This window comes from Mustela lutreola, chromosome 4 (assembly GCF_030435805.1).
Source record: "Mustela lutreola isolate mMusLut2 chromosome 4, mMusLut2.pri, whole genome shotgun sequence".
NCBI classification, from domain to species: Eukaryota; Metazoa; Chordata; class Mammalia; order Carnivora; family Mustelidae; genus Mustela; species Mustela lutreola.
Window position 1 is genome coordinate 107447419 of NC_081293.1, and position 15773 is coordinate 107463191.

A 15773-nucleotide genomic window follows, 5' to 3' on the forward strand; every position below is an offset into this window, starting at 1 on the left:
GGCCTGCAGTGTGCTCAGAGTCCAGTGAAAATCACCTGTGTTGCGAGCAGCGTGCTGGGAACGGGGAGGGCTTGTAGACGGAGGTCCGCGGGGCAGGGCATGAAGATGCTGGGGGGTGAGATGGGAGAGACAGAGGGACAGCTTGTCCCAGAGCCGCAGGTGCCCCAGCACAGGTCCAGGGTGCCGAGCGAGGGTCTAGGAGGCCCAGCAACTGGCCGACGAGCTGACAAGCTAGTGGCATCGCCCAGAGAATCACTGCCTGCCCACTTGGAGTTCCCGCTGTTGGTCCAGCGTCTCTCTCCCGGTCTGTTTCAGCTCTTGTATTCCAAGTTCACGGAGTACCTGGAGGATTTCCACGTCTGGACCTCCGTGTGCAGCCGGCCGTCCCCCAGTGGCTTCCCGCACACCGCACGCCTCACTGTGGCCTTCGCCTTGCTGTGCGTGTACACCTGTCTCGCCGCCCTGCTCACAGTGGCAGGACCAGAGCAGGTGGGAGGCCCTGGATTCTCCTGGAAGCAGCTTCTGCTTCCCAGACCAGCCATTGACAGGTTCTCAGCCCCTGCGTTAGTGAAACTCACAGTCCTGGCAGAAAGGTTACAAGTCGGGGGAGGGAGCCCAGTGCCTTGAGTGCCACAGAGGGGAGGCTGGCCTGGATGGAGCTGGAGGCAGGGGCAGGGGCTGCTGGGCGGTGGGCTCAGGGTGGGGCCGACACAGGCCTCCTCCCTCCGTGATCCCTGCCATGCAGAGCTCACGCCCTCCTGGTGCCACTGACTGTGGCTTCTCCGGAGTGAGCATTCTGGACTGTCCCCAGAGCACACTCCTGGATTTTTTTTTCTAAAGTTGGCAGTTATTTTAAATTTAAAAACTCCTCTGGCCAGATAAATCTGTCCGGGCAGCAAGAATTTGAAAGTCAGGGTTGGCTGGGACAGGAACGGGCCCGAGGTCCTGAACTCGCCCTCCCCTCTGGGGTCGGTTGACCCTTTGTCTGATCTTCTCTGCTCATGCTGGGGACATAGAATGTGTCCGGGACACGGACACCTTCTCATCAGATCGTGGCAAGGACTCAGCCAGGGGCATAGGAAGCTTGCCCAGCAGGAAGTAGGCACCCAGCACACGTTCGTTCAACTTGGAGAGATGTGTATTTTAGAAAAACAGAAGGATTCCTTGCACATTTCCATTATTTCCAAGAGTTCAAGGGGACAGGGCTTTGGTTAAACATAGGGTACCCATTTACGTTAAAGACCTTGGTGACTACAGCAGACACATTCCTCGTATCCTCACTGCTGCCTTCCTACAGCTCCCATGGGTGCTCGGCACCCCCGATGCCACTGCTGGGTCCTTCCAGACAGGGCTCCTGTGCACGCTGCTGGCTACTCCCGGGGCACAGCTCCTGTCACTGCTCCTGAGGCTCAGCCAGGTACGGGGAGGCCTGTCCACGTGCCCTGCTGGCCCACGTCCTCCACACAGTAGGACGCCCGTCCCCAGCAGCCTCCTTCCTTCTGCAGGAAACCAGCAGGCCGTCCCGTGCGCAGCCCTGCCTGCCCCTGAGAAGAGCGCCGGCCGAGGCAGAGGGTAAGTGTGTGTTTAGAAAAAGCCTGGAAGGTGTTTCCTGTTTGTTTACAAACCACAGCGATGGCTAGTGGTGAAGTCTCCGCCCTCCGTCCTGCAGAGGACACCTCGGTCTCCTGTTCCCCGTGTTCGCTGCTGTTCACTGTGAGGACAGCGAGTTTCACTCCATCCGCGTGAAAGCCCACGCAAGGGGCCGTGCAGCCCATGACCCGCGGGCGGGCCACACTGGCAGCCACATCCTGTGTCTCGGGGAGGCCTATTTCCTGAGGGAGGCTGTCTCCCAGAGAACCCTAGATCCCGGCTTTAACGCCCTAACTCAGACTTTGTTTAAATCAGGCCCTCACTCCCGCGGGAGGACGGCAGACGCCCACAAGATGCAAGAGGTAAATACAGCTGTGCATCTCTGTGTCTCTGTGTCTCTTCTTCTCTCTGTCTCTGCTTCTCTGTGTCTCTGTGTCTCTGTGTCTCTGTTTCTCTGTGTCTCCCTCGGCCGTGGACTGGACACAGCTGGTCAGGCCCAGCGCGGGGACCCCGAGCAGGGCGGATCCTGCGGAGAGACGGACTCATTCCCCAGGGAGCTCGAGGTCTGCTGTCAGGAGCCCCAGTGGAGGCCATGCGAGAGGGGTGCAGTTGCTGGTCTGTCCTGACGTTTGGGGGACATGTGGTCCTTGTGCTTTCCAATCTCTGCCTCCCCACTGAGAGCTCCCACTTGTGCAGGCCTCGGTCCCCTCTGCTCCCTGTGCAGGGCCGCCTCTCTGCCCTGCCACGGTGAGCCTTGCACAAGCTCTGCACTGGCGGGTCCGGGTCGGCCTCCCGGAGGGCAGGTGGCATCCCTGTTGGTCGCAGCCATCCCGTCCTTGCCTGCGGGCACCCCGCCACCCTCTACAGATGCAAGTGAGCTGGTCCCAAGATGGCCCACTCCTCCTCCCCAGAACCTACCCCAGCCTGAGGCTCATGGAGGTCACGGCCCAACTCCTAAGAAAGCTCACAAGCCATGCCGCAGAGGACACAATATGGCAAGGGAACTGCGGGCGCTGAGGTGTTAACCTCACCCCGACATTGTTTCTTCCAGGGTCAGGGTCCCTCGGGGCACGCCAGAGCCCACGGGAGGGCAGCAGGTGGCCAAAGTGCGGGCTGTCCATCCCCAGAGCAGGGGGGCCGCAGAGCTGACCCCAGCCAGCAGGCTCCGAGGGAGAAGGGGATCCACGGCATTCTCCGTGTGCAAGGTGACGTTGGGTACAATGCTGGGCCCCTTCTGTGTCCTTGGCCCCTGGGAGATGTAGGGGTCACCCAGTGGGAGCTGAGCCCAAAGAGGCCGGACGCTCTGGTCACATGACACCCAGCCCGTCCAAAACAGCCATGGTTCTGTTCCCAAGTCCTGACTGTTTCTGCTGTATACGCACGTGGGTTTGCTCACATCTTGAAAAGGTCAGGAATAGGCTTCAGTTGCTGTGGAGCAGCGTGACTCGCAACAGCTTCGGACGAGCCAGTAGCTCAGTGGAGAACCTGTGGGGATGGGGCCCCCAGGGGGCGGCTAAGCCTCCGGTCAGTGCTGTTCAGGGGGACTTTCCGGGGCCTGGCAGGGCAGGTGTGCATGGCTGCGGGGTGCAGGGCTGCAGGTGCATGAGCCGCGTACTCCCCGGCTCCCGGTCACCCAGGTTCGGCACTGACCGTGGACACTGCTCCGTGGACCGTGGTTGGCGAGGTGGCAAGGGCAGCAGGAGGCAGCTGGGTGTGGCTGGGCTGACCGTCACAGCACCCCATGCACTGGGGTGTGGGGTATAAATGCCCTGGTTTCCGTGTGCGGATGGGGCCTGGGACTGGCGTCCTACAATGCTGGGGCTGGTGGAATGAGGAGGGCACACGCCCTGGGGATAGCACCCCACACCCATGCCCAGCCAGGGCGGGGGGTGGAAGAGCACAAAGGCTCACGCCCCACTGACCGGACATGGGGGAGGTCCTCAAGACAGGACAGCGCCTGAGCTCGGGGTCCCCGTTGTACATGCAGCAAGTGTCCTTCCCTTGCCTGGCGTTCCCCCCATCAGCGGGTACTCCTGAGTCTGTGTTAGCTCACCGCCTTCTGCCTCCAGACAGGCCCTGGGACGTCTTCCTATTGGAGGGATCGCCTGAGAAAGTGGGGCTCCATGACTTCCTCTTGGAGACGTGAAAACGGGCGGGGACCCTCTGATCATGTGTCAACCCCAGGGGACTTACCCAGCGGAGCCTGCAAGAGGCTGCTGCTGCCCACACGGTCCCTCCTCTGTGTGCTGTCCTCCCCTCCCCCTGCTCCTCCCTCCCCCTCCTCTCTGCTCTGGTCCTGTCCTCCCCTCCCCCCATTCTCACCCTCCTCCTCCTCTCCTCCCCCTTTCCTCTTCCCTCTCCTCCCCCTCCTCCCCCTCAGCCCCTCCCCCTCTTCCCCCTCGGCTCCTCCCCCTCCTCCCTTGCTCCTCCATTCCCCCTCCCTGATTCCCCCGCCCCCTGCCTCCCCAACCCTCCCCTTCCTCCCCACTCCTCCCTCTGTCTCCTTCACGCACAGTAGAAACTCTAACCTGTGGCCGGGACTGCCCATCGGGCTGATGGAGGACACCGAGTGTGAAAAGCACTCTGCCCTGAGGACGTGAGGAAGTGAGGCCCCTTTCCATCCAGGCCAGGGAGGGTGGTTGCTACACGCAGCCGCAGCCGTGTCGCTGCTGTGTAGACCTGGCTGCTCGGCGCAGAATTGCGAGTCTGTGGCACCGGGTACAGGGTGTGGGAAGGATGCGTGTGTATGTATAAGGAACCGGCTCACTCGCTCATGGGGGCAGGCGGGTCTGAAGTCCCCGCGGTCCACAAGCTAGAGACCCAGGAGCACCAGTGTTTCAGTTCAAGTCCCAAGACAGGAGAAGGCAGGTGTCCTGCTCAAAAGCCCTCAGGCAGAAGGAACTCTCTCTTCCTCTGGAAGGTTGGCCTTTTCTTGTATACCAGCCTTCACCTGATTGGATGAGGCCCACCCACACTGGGCAGGCAGCCTGCCTTCCTCTGTCCAGCCATTTACATGTTCATCTCCCTAGAAACCCCCTCACGGACATGCCCAGAATACCGGTCACCCGATGTCTGCACACCCACGGCCCAGGCCCACTGACAGAATCAACGACCACACTCAGGTGGACGGAAGTGATGAGGTCTCTTACATGTACCTCTTCCTGATCTCCCTTAGCCCCCGACAGCGGGCTTGGAAGACTCGCTGCTCTCCGGTGGCTACGGGTGCTACTGCCTTGGTCAGCATCCGCAGTGTGGGCCGTTTGTGGGATGGTCTCCGTGGCCTGTGGTGTAGGGACAGCACTTCTAGGATACAGGTAACCAGTCACGGTTTTCAGATGTCCCCGAGTCTGGACGGGAGAGTCTGGACTTAGCAAAAACCTCCAGGTGTTTCTGGTAACGCAATGTGTGGGCCCAGATGGGCTATTGCAATTTGGGTCCTCATTTCTCCCTCCCATGGCCCTGGGGATGAGGAATTCGTTACAAACCCCAAAGGGCCACTGGGCCCGGCCAGCTCTGCGATAGCAGTCTGGCCTGGACGGAGTCCCGGTGGATGAGAGGCCGGGGAGAAGGGAACGCCGCTGCAGAGCTCCCGGGACGCTGTGCTCTGGGCCAGGTGTGCTGGTACAATGACTCCCATCTGTCTGTCCACACCGTGGCCTCTCCCATCTGGTTCCCTGGGCAGCTTGGGTCCCCGGCATCCCTGGGGCGGTCCAGCGGGGCTCCCATGGGGCAGGGGGAGCTTCCCTCTTCTCCCACTCCAGCTCCTCCCTTTCTACATGATGACAGCAATGATGGCGGGCAAGTTACTTAGAAAACAAACCAACAAAATCCTCTGTGACCGTTTTCTCAGCTGGGAAATGGGAAAATCCACAAGGTTTTAGGAGGAGCTACTGAAACCCTCCGTCCTCGCCGCCTGGCACCTGCTCAGTACTCTGCAGATGCAAACTTTATTGTCATTATTATAACTAATGCCCCCCACCCCGCCGCCCCTACCCTCTCCGTGCTCTCCATGTCCCTATGCTGGCTTTTCCTTTCTCTTCCATGCTCAGCAGCTTCACAGGGGTGACATCCCACTGGACCCCTCCCGACAGATCTCCCCCCACATTGGGCAGAATGACAGGATGGCCAGCTCCAAGGCCCCCTCCCCGATGCAGCCCCACTGCCACCTGCTGCCCGGGCCCTCAGGCGCGATGTCCCCATGCACACGCAGGCAGGTGCTGACAGCTTTTGTCTCTGGGGGGACAGGTTCGACCCAACTCAGTGTGTGCGCTGGCTGCACCTGCTGACGGTGTCCGTGCTGTGCTGTGTTTTCATCACGCAGCCGCTTCTGGTGAGCGGGGGGAGGGGTCCTCCTGCGGGGTCACTGTGCATCAGCGGGGCCTGGGAGTGGGGGGAGGGCTCCACATTCCTGACCCATGATCCCATGTCTTCTTCACATTTGACTGAGTGTGAGGAAAACCTGGGAGACAGGCCTGTGCCGTGCTGTCCACACACGCATCCCAGGATGGGGGGCATCTCTTGAACCCCATTTTCACTTGAGGACATGGAGCTTGGGGAACGGGGTGCCTGGGAATCCCGGGCAGGGGACATGAGCTTGTGTAGGATCATGACTAGGGACGTGGGGCAGCGACCGTGTACGAATCGTCGGGCCTCTCCTTCCAGGTGGGCATCGCCGCCCTGGGCTTTGCCTGGAAATGGAGAGACGATGCACACTTCTTCACCGAGTCTCTGCACGCGGCCACCAGAGACCTGCACTCAGAGCCGGAGGAGCGTGCGAGGTCCCGCACGCCCCACCCTGCCAGCCAGATGGCCGAGGTGAGGCCCTGTGCGTGCCCCGGCCCAGCCCTGCCTGGCACCTCCGCGCGTACTCTGTGGATTCAAAGTCAACGGCATTTTGGAGTGTGATTCAGTTTTCTCTGCTCCTTTGTGTGCACGGACGCGGTGGGCGAGCACAGGACCCGTTTCCTTCCTTCTACCCCATCCCAGAAAATCAGACCACCGAGAACGTGAGCTTAGTTCAAGCTATTGAGGCCGATGAAAAAGAATGCTTGGCCATAATTTAGAGAACTTCGAGGTCTGTCAAGGGGCAGCCTTGATGTGGGGCCGGCGCCGCACCTCCTGAGAGCAGCACGTCTCTAAGCCCGGCGGACCCGAGGGGATGGCCACTGACTCCTTGAATCCGGACACCTGAGTGCCCACGTTCCTGAGGTGTCCAGCCTGGTGTCGTGTCCCCCACAGGACTCAGGATGGTGCATTGGCTTCAAGGGGGGAGGGTCCCAGGCCTGGGGTTCCGCATCTATGACTTCCCAGGATGAAGGGTCCCTGATTCTCTAGGTGTCCCAAGCACCTGACCCAGGCTGTTGTCCAATGGCTCCAGACTGGCTCCTGCACAGTGAGACTGCCCACAGGGCTGGCCTGGGCCAGGAAAGGACTGTGTACGGCCCACTGCCCGCCAGCGTGGTGTCGGTGACCCACGCAAAGTATCCCTGTCCCCAGTCCCAGGAGGCACGAACAGTGCTGCTGCTCCCTGGGCTTGGCCGGAGTGCCAGAGCTCCCCGCCCTCATCCGACCCCCATCATTGGCCCCAGCTCACAGCACTGTCGTCCCCACAGATGCTGGCCGCTCGACAGCGAGCTCGCCGCCTACGTTGGGCACATCCGCCATCTGCGGCCCAGCTCAGCACCGTCAGAGAGAGGATGAGAAGAGAGACCCGGACACGGGTGGCCCTGAGGTGGGTGGCGGCCAGTCGGGCCTTGCTCTGGTCCCACAGCCCCTGGGGGCAGGGTGTACAGGTGGGGCCCAGCTGCAGGGGATGGACACCTAGGGAAAGTGGGTCCAGAGACAGCAGATCTGGAGCGAGGCTGAGTCACTCCTGCATATGCCGGGCCGAAAAGTCTGGAAAATCTTACAAAAATGAAAATGAGAAAAGCAGACAGAAAGTAACATGTTGTGACACTAAAATGCAAAGCCCAGTGTCCTTCATGCACACAGTGAAAGCCAGTAGAGGATTTGACAGAAGTCTCTTTACCGCGCCAAGGGATAAAATACCACAAACACACGCTGGCATCACCACGAGAGGAAATGCCCACGAGTTCCACAGGAAAGCACCCGCGGTCCTGAAATGCACAGATGTCCTGTGAACATCGCATCTTCTCAAGCTCTGTCCAAATCCGTGTCTGACTTCAACACAGTCCCCACCAAAGACCTCGAGACCTTTCTTTCCTTCCTTCCCCTTTTCCTTGATTGGATCTGGTCGGTTACGCAGTCCTTTAGGCTGGACGTGGGGAGCCGAGGAGGGGAGCGGTGGGGACTCGCTCTGCCAGCCGTGACCGGAGCCCAGGCCCCCACTGTGGAGTGTGGCTCTGCGCGCGGACGGTGGACAGCTCTGGGACGCGGGTCGGAAATCCAGAACCAGACCTGAGTACAAGGGCTACGGCACACGAGTCTGTGACGCCGGGGCTATTCCGGCTCTTTGGGGGAGAAGATGGGGTTTTTAATGAGGAATAACTGGACGGTCGTGAGGGTGGGGAGTCCAAAAACATGAACAAGTGGATGCTTTTGTCCCAATGTACACAAACTTATTCCCCACGAATAAAGATTTAAACGTGACAAAACCATACACATCCTGGGAGAACGCGCGTGTCCGTGTATGACCTGTGGGCGAGGAAAACCTCCTGTGACTTAGAATCCAGAAATGACAAGAGAAAGCAGATTTAGTGACATGAAACTTGCAGAAGAAAATCTCGTGCAACGAGATTGATGATGTCATACATTATGTAAAAAAGCAGTGGCAGACAAGGAAGAGTATTTGTAGCCGACGAAGGCTTAATCTTCAAATACAAAGAGGCTCCAGAAAAATGGAAAAGAGCAACAGCCTCTTTAGAATAGGACGTGGACCGCTCACCGAGAAGAGAAAGGCGGATGTCACTTGCACGTAGGATGAGAGATGGCCAGTTAAAGTACTGAAGTCTGGAAGCTGGTCCCCGTGCGGCGGCCAGTGAGCCTGCGGAGAAGATGGGATACCACATGGTCCCATGTGGGGACTGGGAGGCACCTCGCACAGCCACAGACGTACGGAGCTCCCCCAGCACCCCTGGTGCTGGGAGCCCATCAGCAGAACCCGGGAAGAGCCAGGTGCAAGGCAGGCGGGGCAGGACCCCCTAAATAACCTTGGAGGGCCTAGGGGGCTCCGATGGTAGAGCGTCCGACTCTGGATTTCAGCCCAGCTTGTGATCTCAGGGTCCTGGGATCGAGCCCTGTGTCGGGGGGGGGGGGGGTTGAGGTGTCCACGCTCAGCGGGGAGTCTGCTTCTCCCTCTCCCTCTGCCTCCTCCTGCTTTGAGTGCACTTTCTCGCTGTCAAACACATAAATAAATGAATAAACGAGATCTTTAAAAGGAAAAGAGGGAGAGAAGAAGAACTCTATATTATGTGTCTCCTTACTGAAACGGATCACCAAGAACGTAACCTACCCCGAACAGGCTGGTCTTAGTCTGACCACGTTCTTGTCCCAGCGTGCGGTTGACCAGAGAGCACACACTGTGTCCCTAGGAGGCAGGGCGCGGAGAGGGTGGGGACAGCAGTTATCTCAACAGATAAGCCCCGAGACCCAGTAGAGATGGAAGTGCTGCCTTTGGGGTAAAGGAGGCGCGGGAAGGAGGCAGTGAGTTGGATCCACAGTGCGAGGACGAGTAAGGAAACTGCGCTCATCTCAACAGACGGGGAAGAAACCATTTGGCAAAATTCAGCACCCATTTACGGGAAAGAAAAATATCTCAGCAAACTGGGAATGGAAGAGAAATGCCCTCAAGTCATAAAGGCTGTCTGTGAAACCCTTCCACAGGGTTTCGTACGCCTGGCCTCGCGCTCCTGAGGAGACAGCGACAGCATGGGCTTTTAAATAACAGGAACAAGGTGAGAAGCTCCCTGTGTCTGACTCTGATTAAACCTCACATTGGAGGCCCAGCCGCTGCCGGAGGCAAGAAAAACACGACAGCCTCTTGCAAGAGGACATGAATAGTCTCTGCAGAGAATCTCGAATATTCTAATTAAATAGAAGAAACCGTGCAGAATTGATATGTCAAAAACCACAAGACACTAATGGACGATCTCAGAGAAAAGCTAAAGAAGTGGAGACACACGTCCCATCTTCTGGGACACTTGTCTTAAGGTGCCCGTTCCTCCCGACTTGATCAGTCCCAACCAAAGCCCCACAAACTTTTCTGTAGATGTCGGCTAGCTAATCTGAAAACTTACATGGAAAAGAACCAGAATAACCAAAACGATTCTGGAAAAAGAACGACAAAGCCAGAGGGCTGACTCTACGTGGCTTCAGGGCTCACTACAAAGTGAAGCCACGGTAACCGAGACACCAGTATCGGTGGTGGGTCAGCGCACACGCGCTCGGCTGATTTCCTCACAGGACACCGAGGCCCTTCGCGGTGGAGAACGGATTTTAAAAACGGTGCTGGGAAAATTGGACGGCGACGTGCAGAAGAAAGTGCACACAGTTCACACCTTCTAGGAAAATTCACCCGGGGACTTAAGAGGATTTAAAAGTCAGTTCCAAAACCTGTTTTGCTGGGTCTGGACCCCCAGGCTCCGTGTGGTGCTCACTGTATGATGTGTTTCTCGTAGAGACACCTGCCTGTGCGCCCTCATGCTCCTTCTGCGCGTGTTTATACTCTGTGGGCAGCGCTCCCGGGATGAACGTTCTCTCGGCCAAGCCATCCGGAGTGAGTTTACGAGGTAGGATGTGTTGTCTACCTTCTCCAGACCCCCGGGCACGGCACCAGCTGTTGGTGGCCAGCACACACTGATGAGGGACCCGGAGGCCAGGGTTTCAGGGTGAGGGTTACTTCGTTATTTTGAACCAGTCGTGTCTGTCTGCTACTACAGTCTGTCCGAGAAGAAGGGGACCCCCAGACCATTGAGTCCTCGCCCTCAGGACGTTTTAATTCTGCAAAACAGGCTCAGGGAAGGCGCTTGGCCACTGTCCCAGAGAGGAAATATGGAAAAAGTGGTCAAATTGCCTTGGGCACTGTTTCCCACCAGTTCGCAGGAGGCCTCTCTTTGCAGACTTTGGGCACGTTCAAAGCATCTTATTTTGGTAATAGTGAAACAATATTTTGAAGCACGTTAGGATCTGGGTGCGAAGATGCTAAGACAGCTTAGTGGGGTTGCTTTTGCCTGGAGGTTACAAGTTCCTCGAAAAAACACTTGCGATTCACAAGAAATGGCACAAGATTCCGAGTGGTGATAATTCCCCTTGAGTTCTCCACTGCTTCTCAAGTGCTCATTTGTTTCGTCCTACTTTTAAAAGCAGTAGATGCTGGGATGCCCAGGGGTTTCCATGGAGTAAGCATCTGCCTTTGGCTCAGGTCATGATCCCAGGGTCCAGGGATGGAGCCCCACATTGGGCTCCCTGCTCAGCGAGGAGGCTGCTTCTCTCTCTGCTCCTCCCCCACTTGTGCTCCCTCTCACTCTCTCTCAAATAAAATAAAATCTTAAAAATTAAATAAGTAAAAGTAGCAGATGTTTGTTGTAGGTAAATATGGAAGGACTGAAAAACAACAAGCAGAAAACCCTCAACAACAGTCACACGCAGAGGCAACCACAGGCAGCACTTTGCACTGCCAGAATTTTCTCTATGTTTCAGCCTTTCTGAAATTGGGACAGGAAGCATATCAAAGTGGAAACGTCAGGTGGCATTTTTTTTTTTTGACAGTGGTTACTAAATGACTTTGCTTCACCTGTCAAAAATATTCAGTCTGATAGTTCTTTCGAGGACGTTTGGCTTTGAATTCTGAAGGGCGTGACAGGACCCCATACAGATTCTTTACTACCGTTTAGGAGGCGGAAATAAAACACGATATTCCAAGATTTACTTTCTCTTTCTCTGGAGAAGATTTTATTTTATTTTATTTTTTAAAGATTTTATTATTCTGAGAGAGAGGGAGAGAGAGAACATGTGTGCACTAGCAGGCAGAGCCTCAGAGGCAGAGGAAGAAGCAGGCTCCACTGAGCACGGAGCCCCACGTGGGGCTCGATTCCCCCAGCCCTGAGATCATGACCTGAGCCAAAGACAGACTCTTAACTCACTGAGCCACCCAGGCATCTCTTGGAAAAATATTTTAAAACACATTACTGTCTTTTTTCCTATGGGTATGTTGCCCTTGACTAAGTAATTCAATTTGATGCGCTCCAGTTCTGCTGCTTTGGGGCAGACAGAGGTGGGTGTCTGGCACATCTGTTTGGTTTTATCTACTATTTAAGGGTGTATTTGTTTTCTTCCATGTGAGAGCTAGTGATTGATACCGCTCAGATGCTGGGCGAGCAAAGTAGGGATAGAAACCACTAGTGGACGGCGGGTTCGTGAGTTTAGACACTCTGCGGGACACAGCAAGGCACCTGCTTGCAGGTGAGCACTGTAGCCACGAAACTGCCTCTCTTAGTGCAGAAACTGCTGCTCTTTGCATGAAGGACTGGGGGGTTCAGCCAGCTCTCCAGCCGCCCCCTTCCTCCAAAGCACAGCTTGTGCCGGCAGGGGGCGCCGTGCGCAAAGCAGAGTGACTGCGTGGCTGCCCCTGGAAAGGGAAAGGCAAAGCTGAGCTATTTCTGGCTTCGATGTTTACTTTTGATCTCATATTTCGTGAGTCAGTGCTACTTGACATATTTCTCATGCGAATTGTTGCCCCTTGGTACTCAAATCAGAAATGCCCCAGCCGAGATAATATTTGCGTGATGATCCCCACGAGCTGTAGACACCTTGGAGGCACCCCGCTCAGCGCTGGTCCCGGGTGTCACGGACCCATATTTCCTGCACGATGCAAAATCCCACTGCCTCTGGTGGTCTGGCCACTAGGCAGGGGCATCTGTGTCCCGGTTGATACTGGGATGCTCAGGGGGACCCTCTGCACCACCACCCCTACCCCGCCCAGTACCTGATCCTGAGACTTCGACAGCGTCTCAAGGCTTAGAGTTTGCCAGATTCCAGGAAGAACCAAGCTCAGCTGGATCACGTCTGTCTCAGGGCCAGGGCTCTCTTGTGCTCTGTTCTGCGAGCGGAGTCCCCCCACGGCAAGTCCTCCGACTCGGGGCTGAGTGACCCCATCTGCAAGGCGAGGCCGTTGGGCTGCTAGATTCCTCAGGTCTTCACTAGAACTATGATCGCGATGTTCCATTCCGTCATAGTCGAGTTTTCTTTGAAGCCTTTCTGGACTCAGTCAAGACTTCATGCAAGTCCAAGTAAAACAGAAACAAACCAGCGAATAAAGCCCTGATAAACGGGATAGTCTCTCTGTCCAAGAGCAGTGAGTGGGAGAGAACTACTGAGTCATTTTTGCAATATTTCATGCACTCTGTAGGCCTGTTTTATTTAATAGCTAATTAATGCGGAGTGAGAACATTCTTGCACGGTTTGGCTCACTCTCTGCTCTCCGCATGTGTTGAGAACAAGGCGTGAGTTGTGCACAGTCTGGGCGTGTGACAGCGGTCTCTGGTCACATGCAGGTCTTTCCATTCTTTCCCTTAAAATGTTTATCTATTTTAGAGACAGAGAGAGAGAATGTTTGGTAGGTAGGGGAGGAGCAGAGGGAGAGGGACAAGCAAACTCTGTGCTGATGGCAGATGTGGGGCTTGATCCCAGGACCTGAGATCATGACCTGAACTGAAACCAAGAGTCAATGCTCAACTGATTGAGCCCCAAGGTGCCCCCACATCTAAGTCTTTCTTGAAGCCTCTGTTTCTTTAATGTCATCCCAATGGGGAGTAAATGTCAGGAAGTGATAGCAGTCCCTCCAAATTGTGGTTCTACTAGGGTTTCGATCCATGAGCAGAGCTGAGAACCAGCACCGTATAAAGGTTCAGCTTGGATTAGGCTCGAAAAGTGGACGAACCAAGGAAAGACAGAAGTCAGGTGCGGGTGAGTCTGTAAGAAGGAGATAGAAGCAGTAAGATACGCTGGCTCACCAGACTGACTTCCACGTGCCGCGACGTGTTTGAACATATTTGTGGCACATGCAAGTGTTGGTGGACATCATTTGCTTCTCTGTTAATCTATGCACCAGTGACATAGCGCTAACATGTCACTAACAGGACACTTCTTCCTCTCGGAAGAAGTATCATTTCCTTTCCCTTTTATATTGTCCAGTTTCTGTCATGACTGTCAGGTTTTTTTTTTTTTTTTTTAAGGCTTATTCATTTATTTATTTGACAGACAGAGATCACAAGCAGGCAAGCAGAGAGAGAGAGGAGGAAGCAGGCTCCCCGCTGAGCAGAGAGCCTGATGCGGGGCTCGATCCCAGGACCCTGAGACCATGACCTGAGCCGAAGGCAGAGGCTTTAACCCACTGAGCCACCCAGGTGCCCCATGACTGTTAGGTTTTAAAGCACTTCCTTAGGGTCTCTAAAATCTGCTTCCATCAGCAACATAGTAACTCCCAGTCCCTCGCTGGGACAGTCTCTGAGCTGCGGTGGTAAGTGGAACGCGGGCTCTGGGGAGCAACAGCCCCCAGCTGTCACACCTTCCCACCATGGTCCGCTCCACGCTATGGCCACAGCCACTGGGTGTGGAGCCGGGGATGGGCGGCAGCAACTCAGGAGCCACATGATAGCCCGCCTTGCGCTCACATCTGTTTAATGAGACCAGCCTGGCATTTGAAGAACTCATCGTCGCTGTGTTTTTTAGGGTGGGGGTTGAGATTGGGTACCTGGATGAGGCAAGATGATGAAAATTGTGTTCTTGGATGGCTGGGATTTAGATCTTCTCTGAACTTGTCACAGCTTTCCTGCAATATGACTCAGGGGAGCAGAGGGCTCCCCATGGTCGCATGGTACCTCCTACTGCTCACGACTCTGCCTTCACGCCCACAGGTGCTTCTGACTCGTGAGAGAAAGATCACTTGTTGTCTCTGCTCTCGTGTTCAGGGAAGCCGGGAGCGCCTCCGGAGGCCTGAGAAGTGTGGGGGACTGGTGGGACTGGAGTCTGACCACGCTGCTGGACGGCCTGCACGGGACAGGCGCCCCCACCGCCGGCCTGCCAGGTGCTCAGGTAGGCTTCCTTCCGCTCGCCACACGGGGTCCTGGTGGCAGCGGGCCACAGTGGGACAGGGATACCGGATGCCGGACCGGTAACGCCACATGCGCTCTCTCTTTCCAAGATGGATCAATTGATTTGAGAGAGACAGAGAGAAAGAGCACAAGCCAGGGGAGGGGCAGAGCGGGAGGAGAGAAGTCGACTTCCTTGCTAAGCTCAGAGCCCGACATGTGGGGCTCGACCTCACAACCCTGACATCACGACCTGAGCCGATACCCAAGAGTTGGACACGCCACCAGCTGTGCCCCCAGGCGCCCCACTCCGTGTACTCTTGAATGGCCGGGAGGTAGTGGGCCAGCAGCTGCTTCCCACTGCTTCCCCGTCCCCGCACATCCGCCTCAGCAGCACATGCACACCCAGACACCAGCAGGTGCCAGGTCGCACGGGACGAAAGGGCATGGCCAGTGGGGACAGAGGGCTAGATCACTATGCAAAACTCTGCAACACGGGGCACAGGGCACCCCGGGATGGGGGGAGCATCCAGGAAACTGCCAGGAGACAGGAGAATCTCCTGTCCAGGAGAATTTCCCCAAATTCTGAGAAAAAAATTGCCAAGGAATCTGCATTTCCTAGATTAACCCAATTCCCTGCTTATTTTTCATTTTCTTCCTTGTTTTAAAAAAATAAAATGACTTTGTGTTGCATTCCTCAAACACCACACAGTCGACCCTTGAAGAGCATGGGGTCAGTAGTCCCCCCCCCCCCCGCCCCAGCAGTCGAAATTCCACGTATCACTTTTGACTCCCCCAGAGCTGAGCTCGAACCAGCCAACCGTGGGCCACGAGCCTCCCTGAGTACCCGGTTGTTTTGTGTACCAGCTGCGTCCTACACTGTGTTCTTACAAGAAAGCCGGAGACGAGAAAATGTCATTAAGAGAATCCCAAGGGGGAGAAAAGGCACCTACAGAGCCTTCTTGTCTTTCTCGAAGGACATACACATTTCTGTGGATCTGTGCCGCGAGAACCCATGTTGAGGGTCCGCGGTCCTTCTGATGCCACTTCCGTTGTGGCGTGCAGCTGCATGCGATAGCGCCCAACACACTCTAGAAAAAGACACAAAGTGACGCTTCAGGTTCGGTCCAGAGAGCG

The 15773-nt window shown here is 56.1% G+C and overlaps 1 protein-coding gene across 1 annotated transcript in view; it reads left to right on the plus strand.

Annotated features, from left to right (window-relative positions):
* PKD1L1 (polycystin 1 like 1, transient receptor potential channel interacting) overlaps positions 1–15773 on the plus strand; it is a 97502-nt gene that overhangs the window by 54843 nt on the left and 26886 nt on the right. Inside the window, exons 35-45 of the mRNA XM_059172526.1 lie at positions 316–489; positions 1298–1417; positions 1506–1572; positions 1906–1952; positions 2642–2795; positions 4766–4904; positions 5836–5920; positions 6253–6405; positions 7203–7321; positions 10227–10337; positions 14517–14640. Of these exons, the coding sequence (XP_059028509.1) occupies positions 316–489; positions 1298–1417; positions 1506–1572; positions 1906–1952; positions 2642–2795; positions 4766–4904; positions 5836–5920; positions 6253–6405; positions 7203–7321; positions 10227–10337; positions 14517–14640 (1293 nt within the window). The remainder of the gene's footprint in view (positions 1–315; positions 490–1297; positions 1418–1505; positions 1573–1905; positions 1953–2641; positions 2796–4765; positions 4905–5835; positions 5921–6252; positions 6406–7202; positions 7322–10226; positions 10338–14516; positions 14641–15773) is intronic.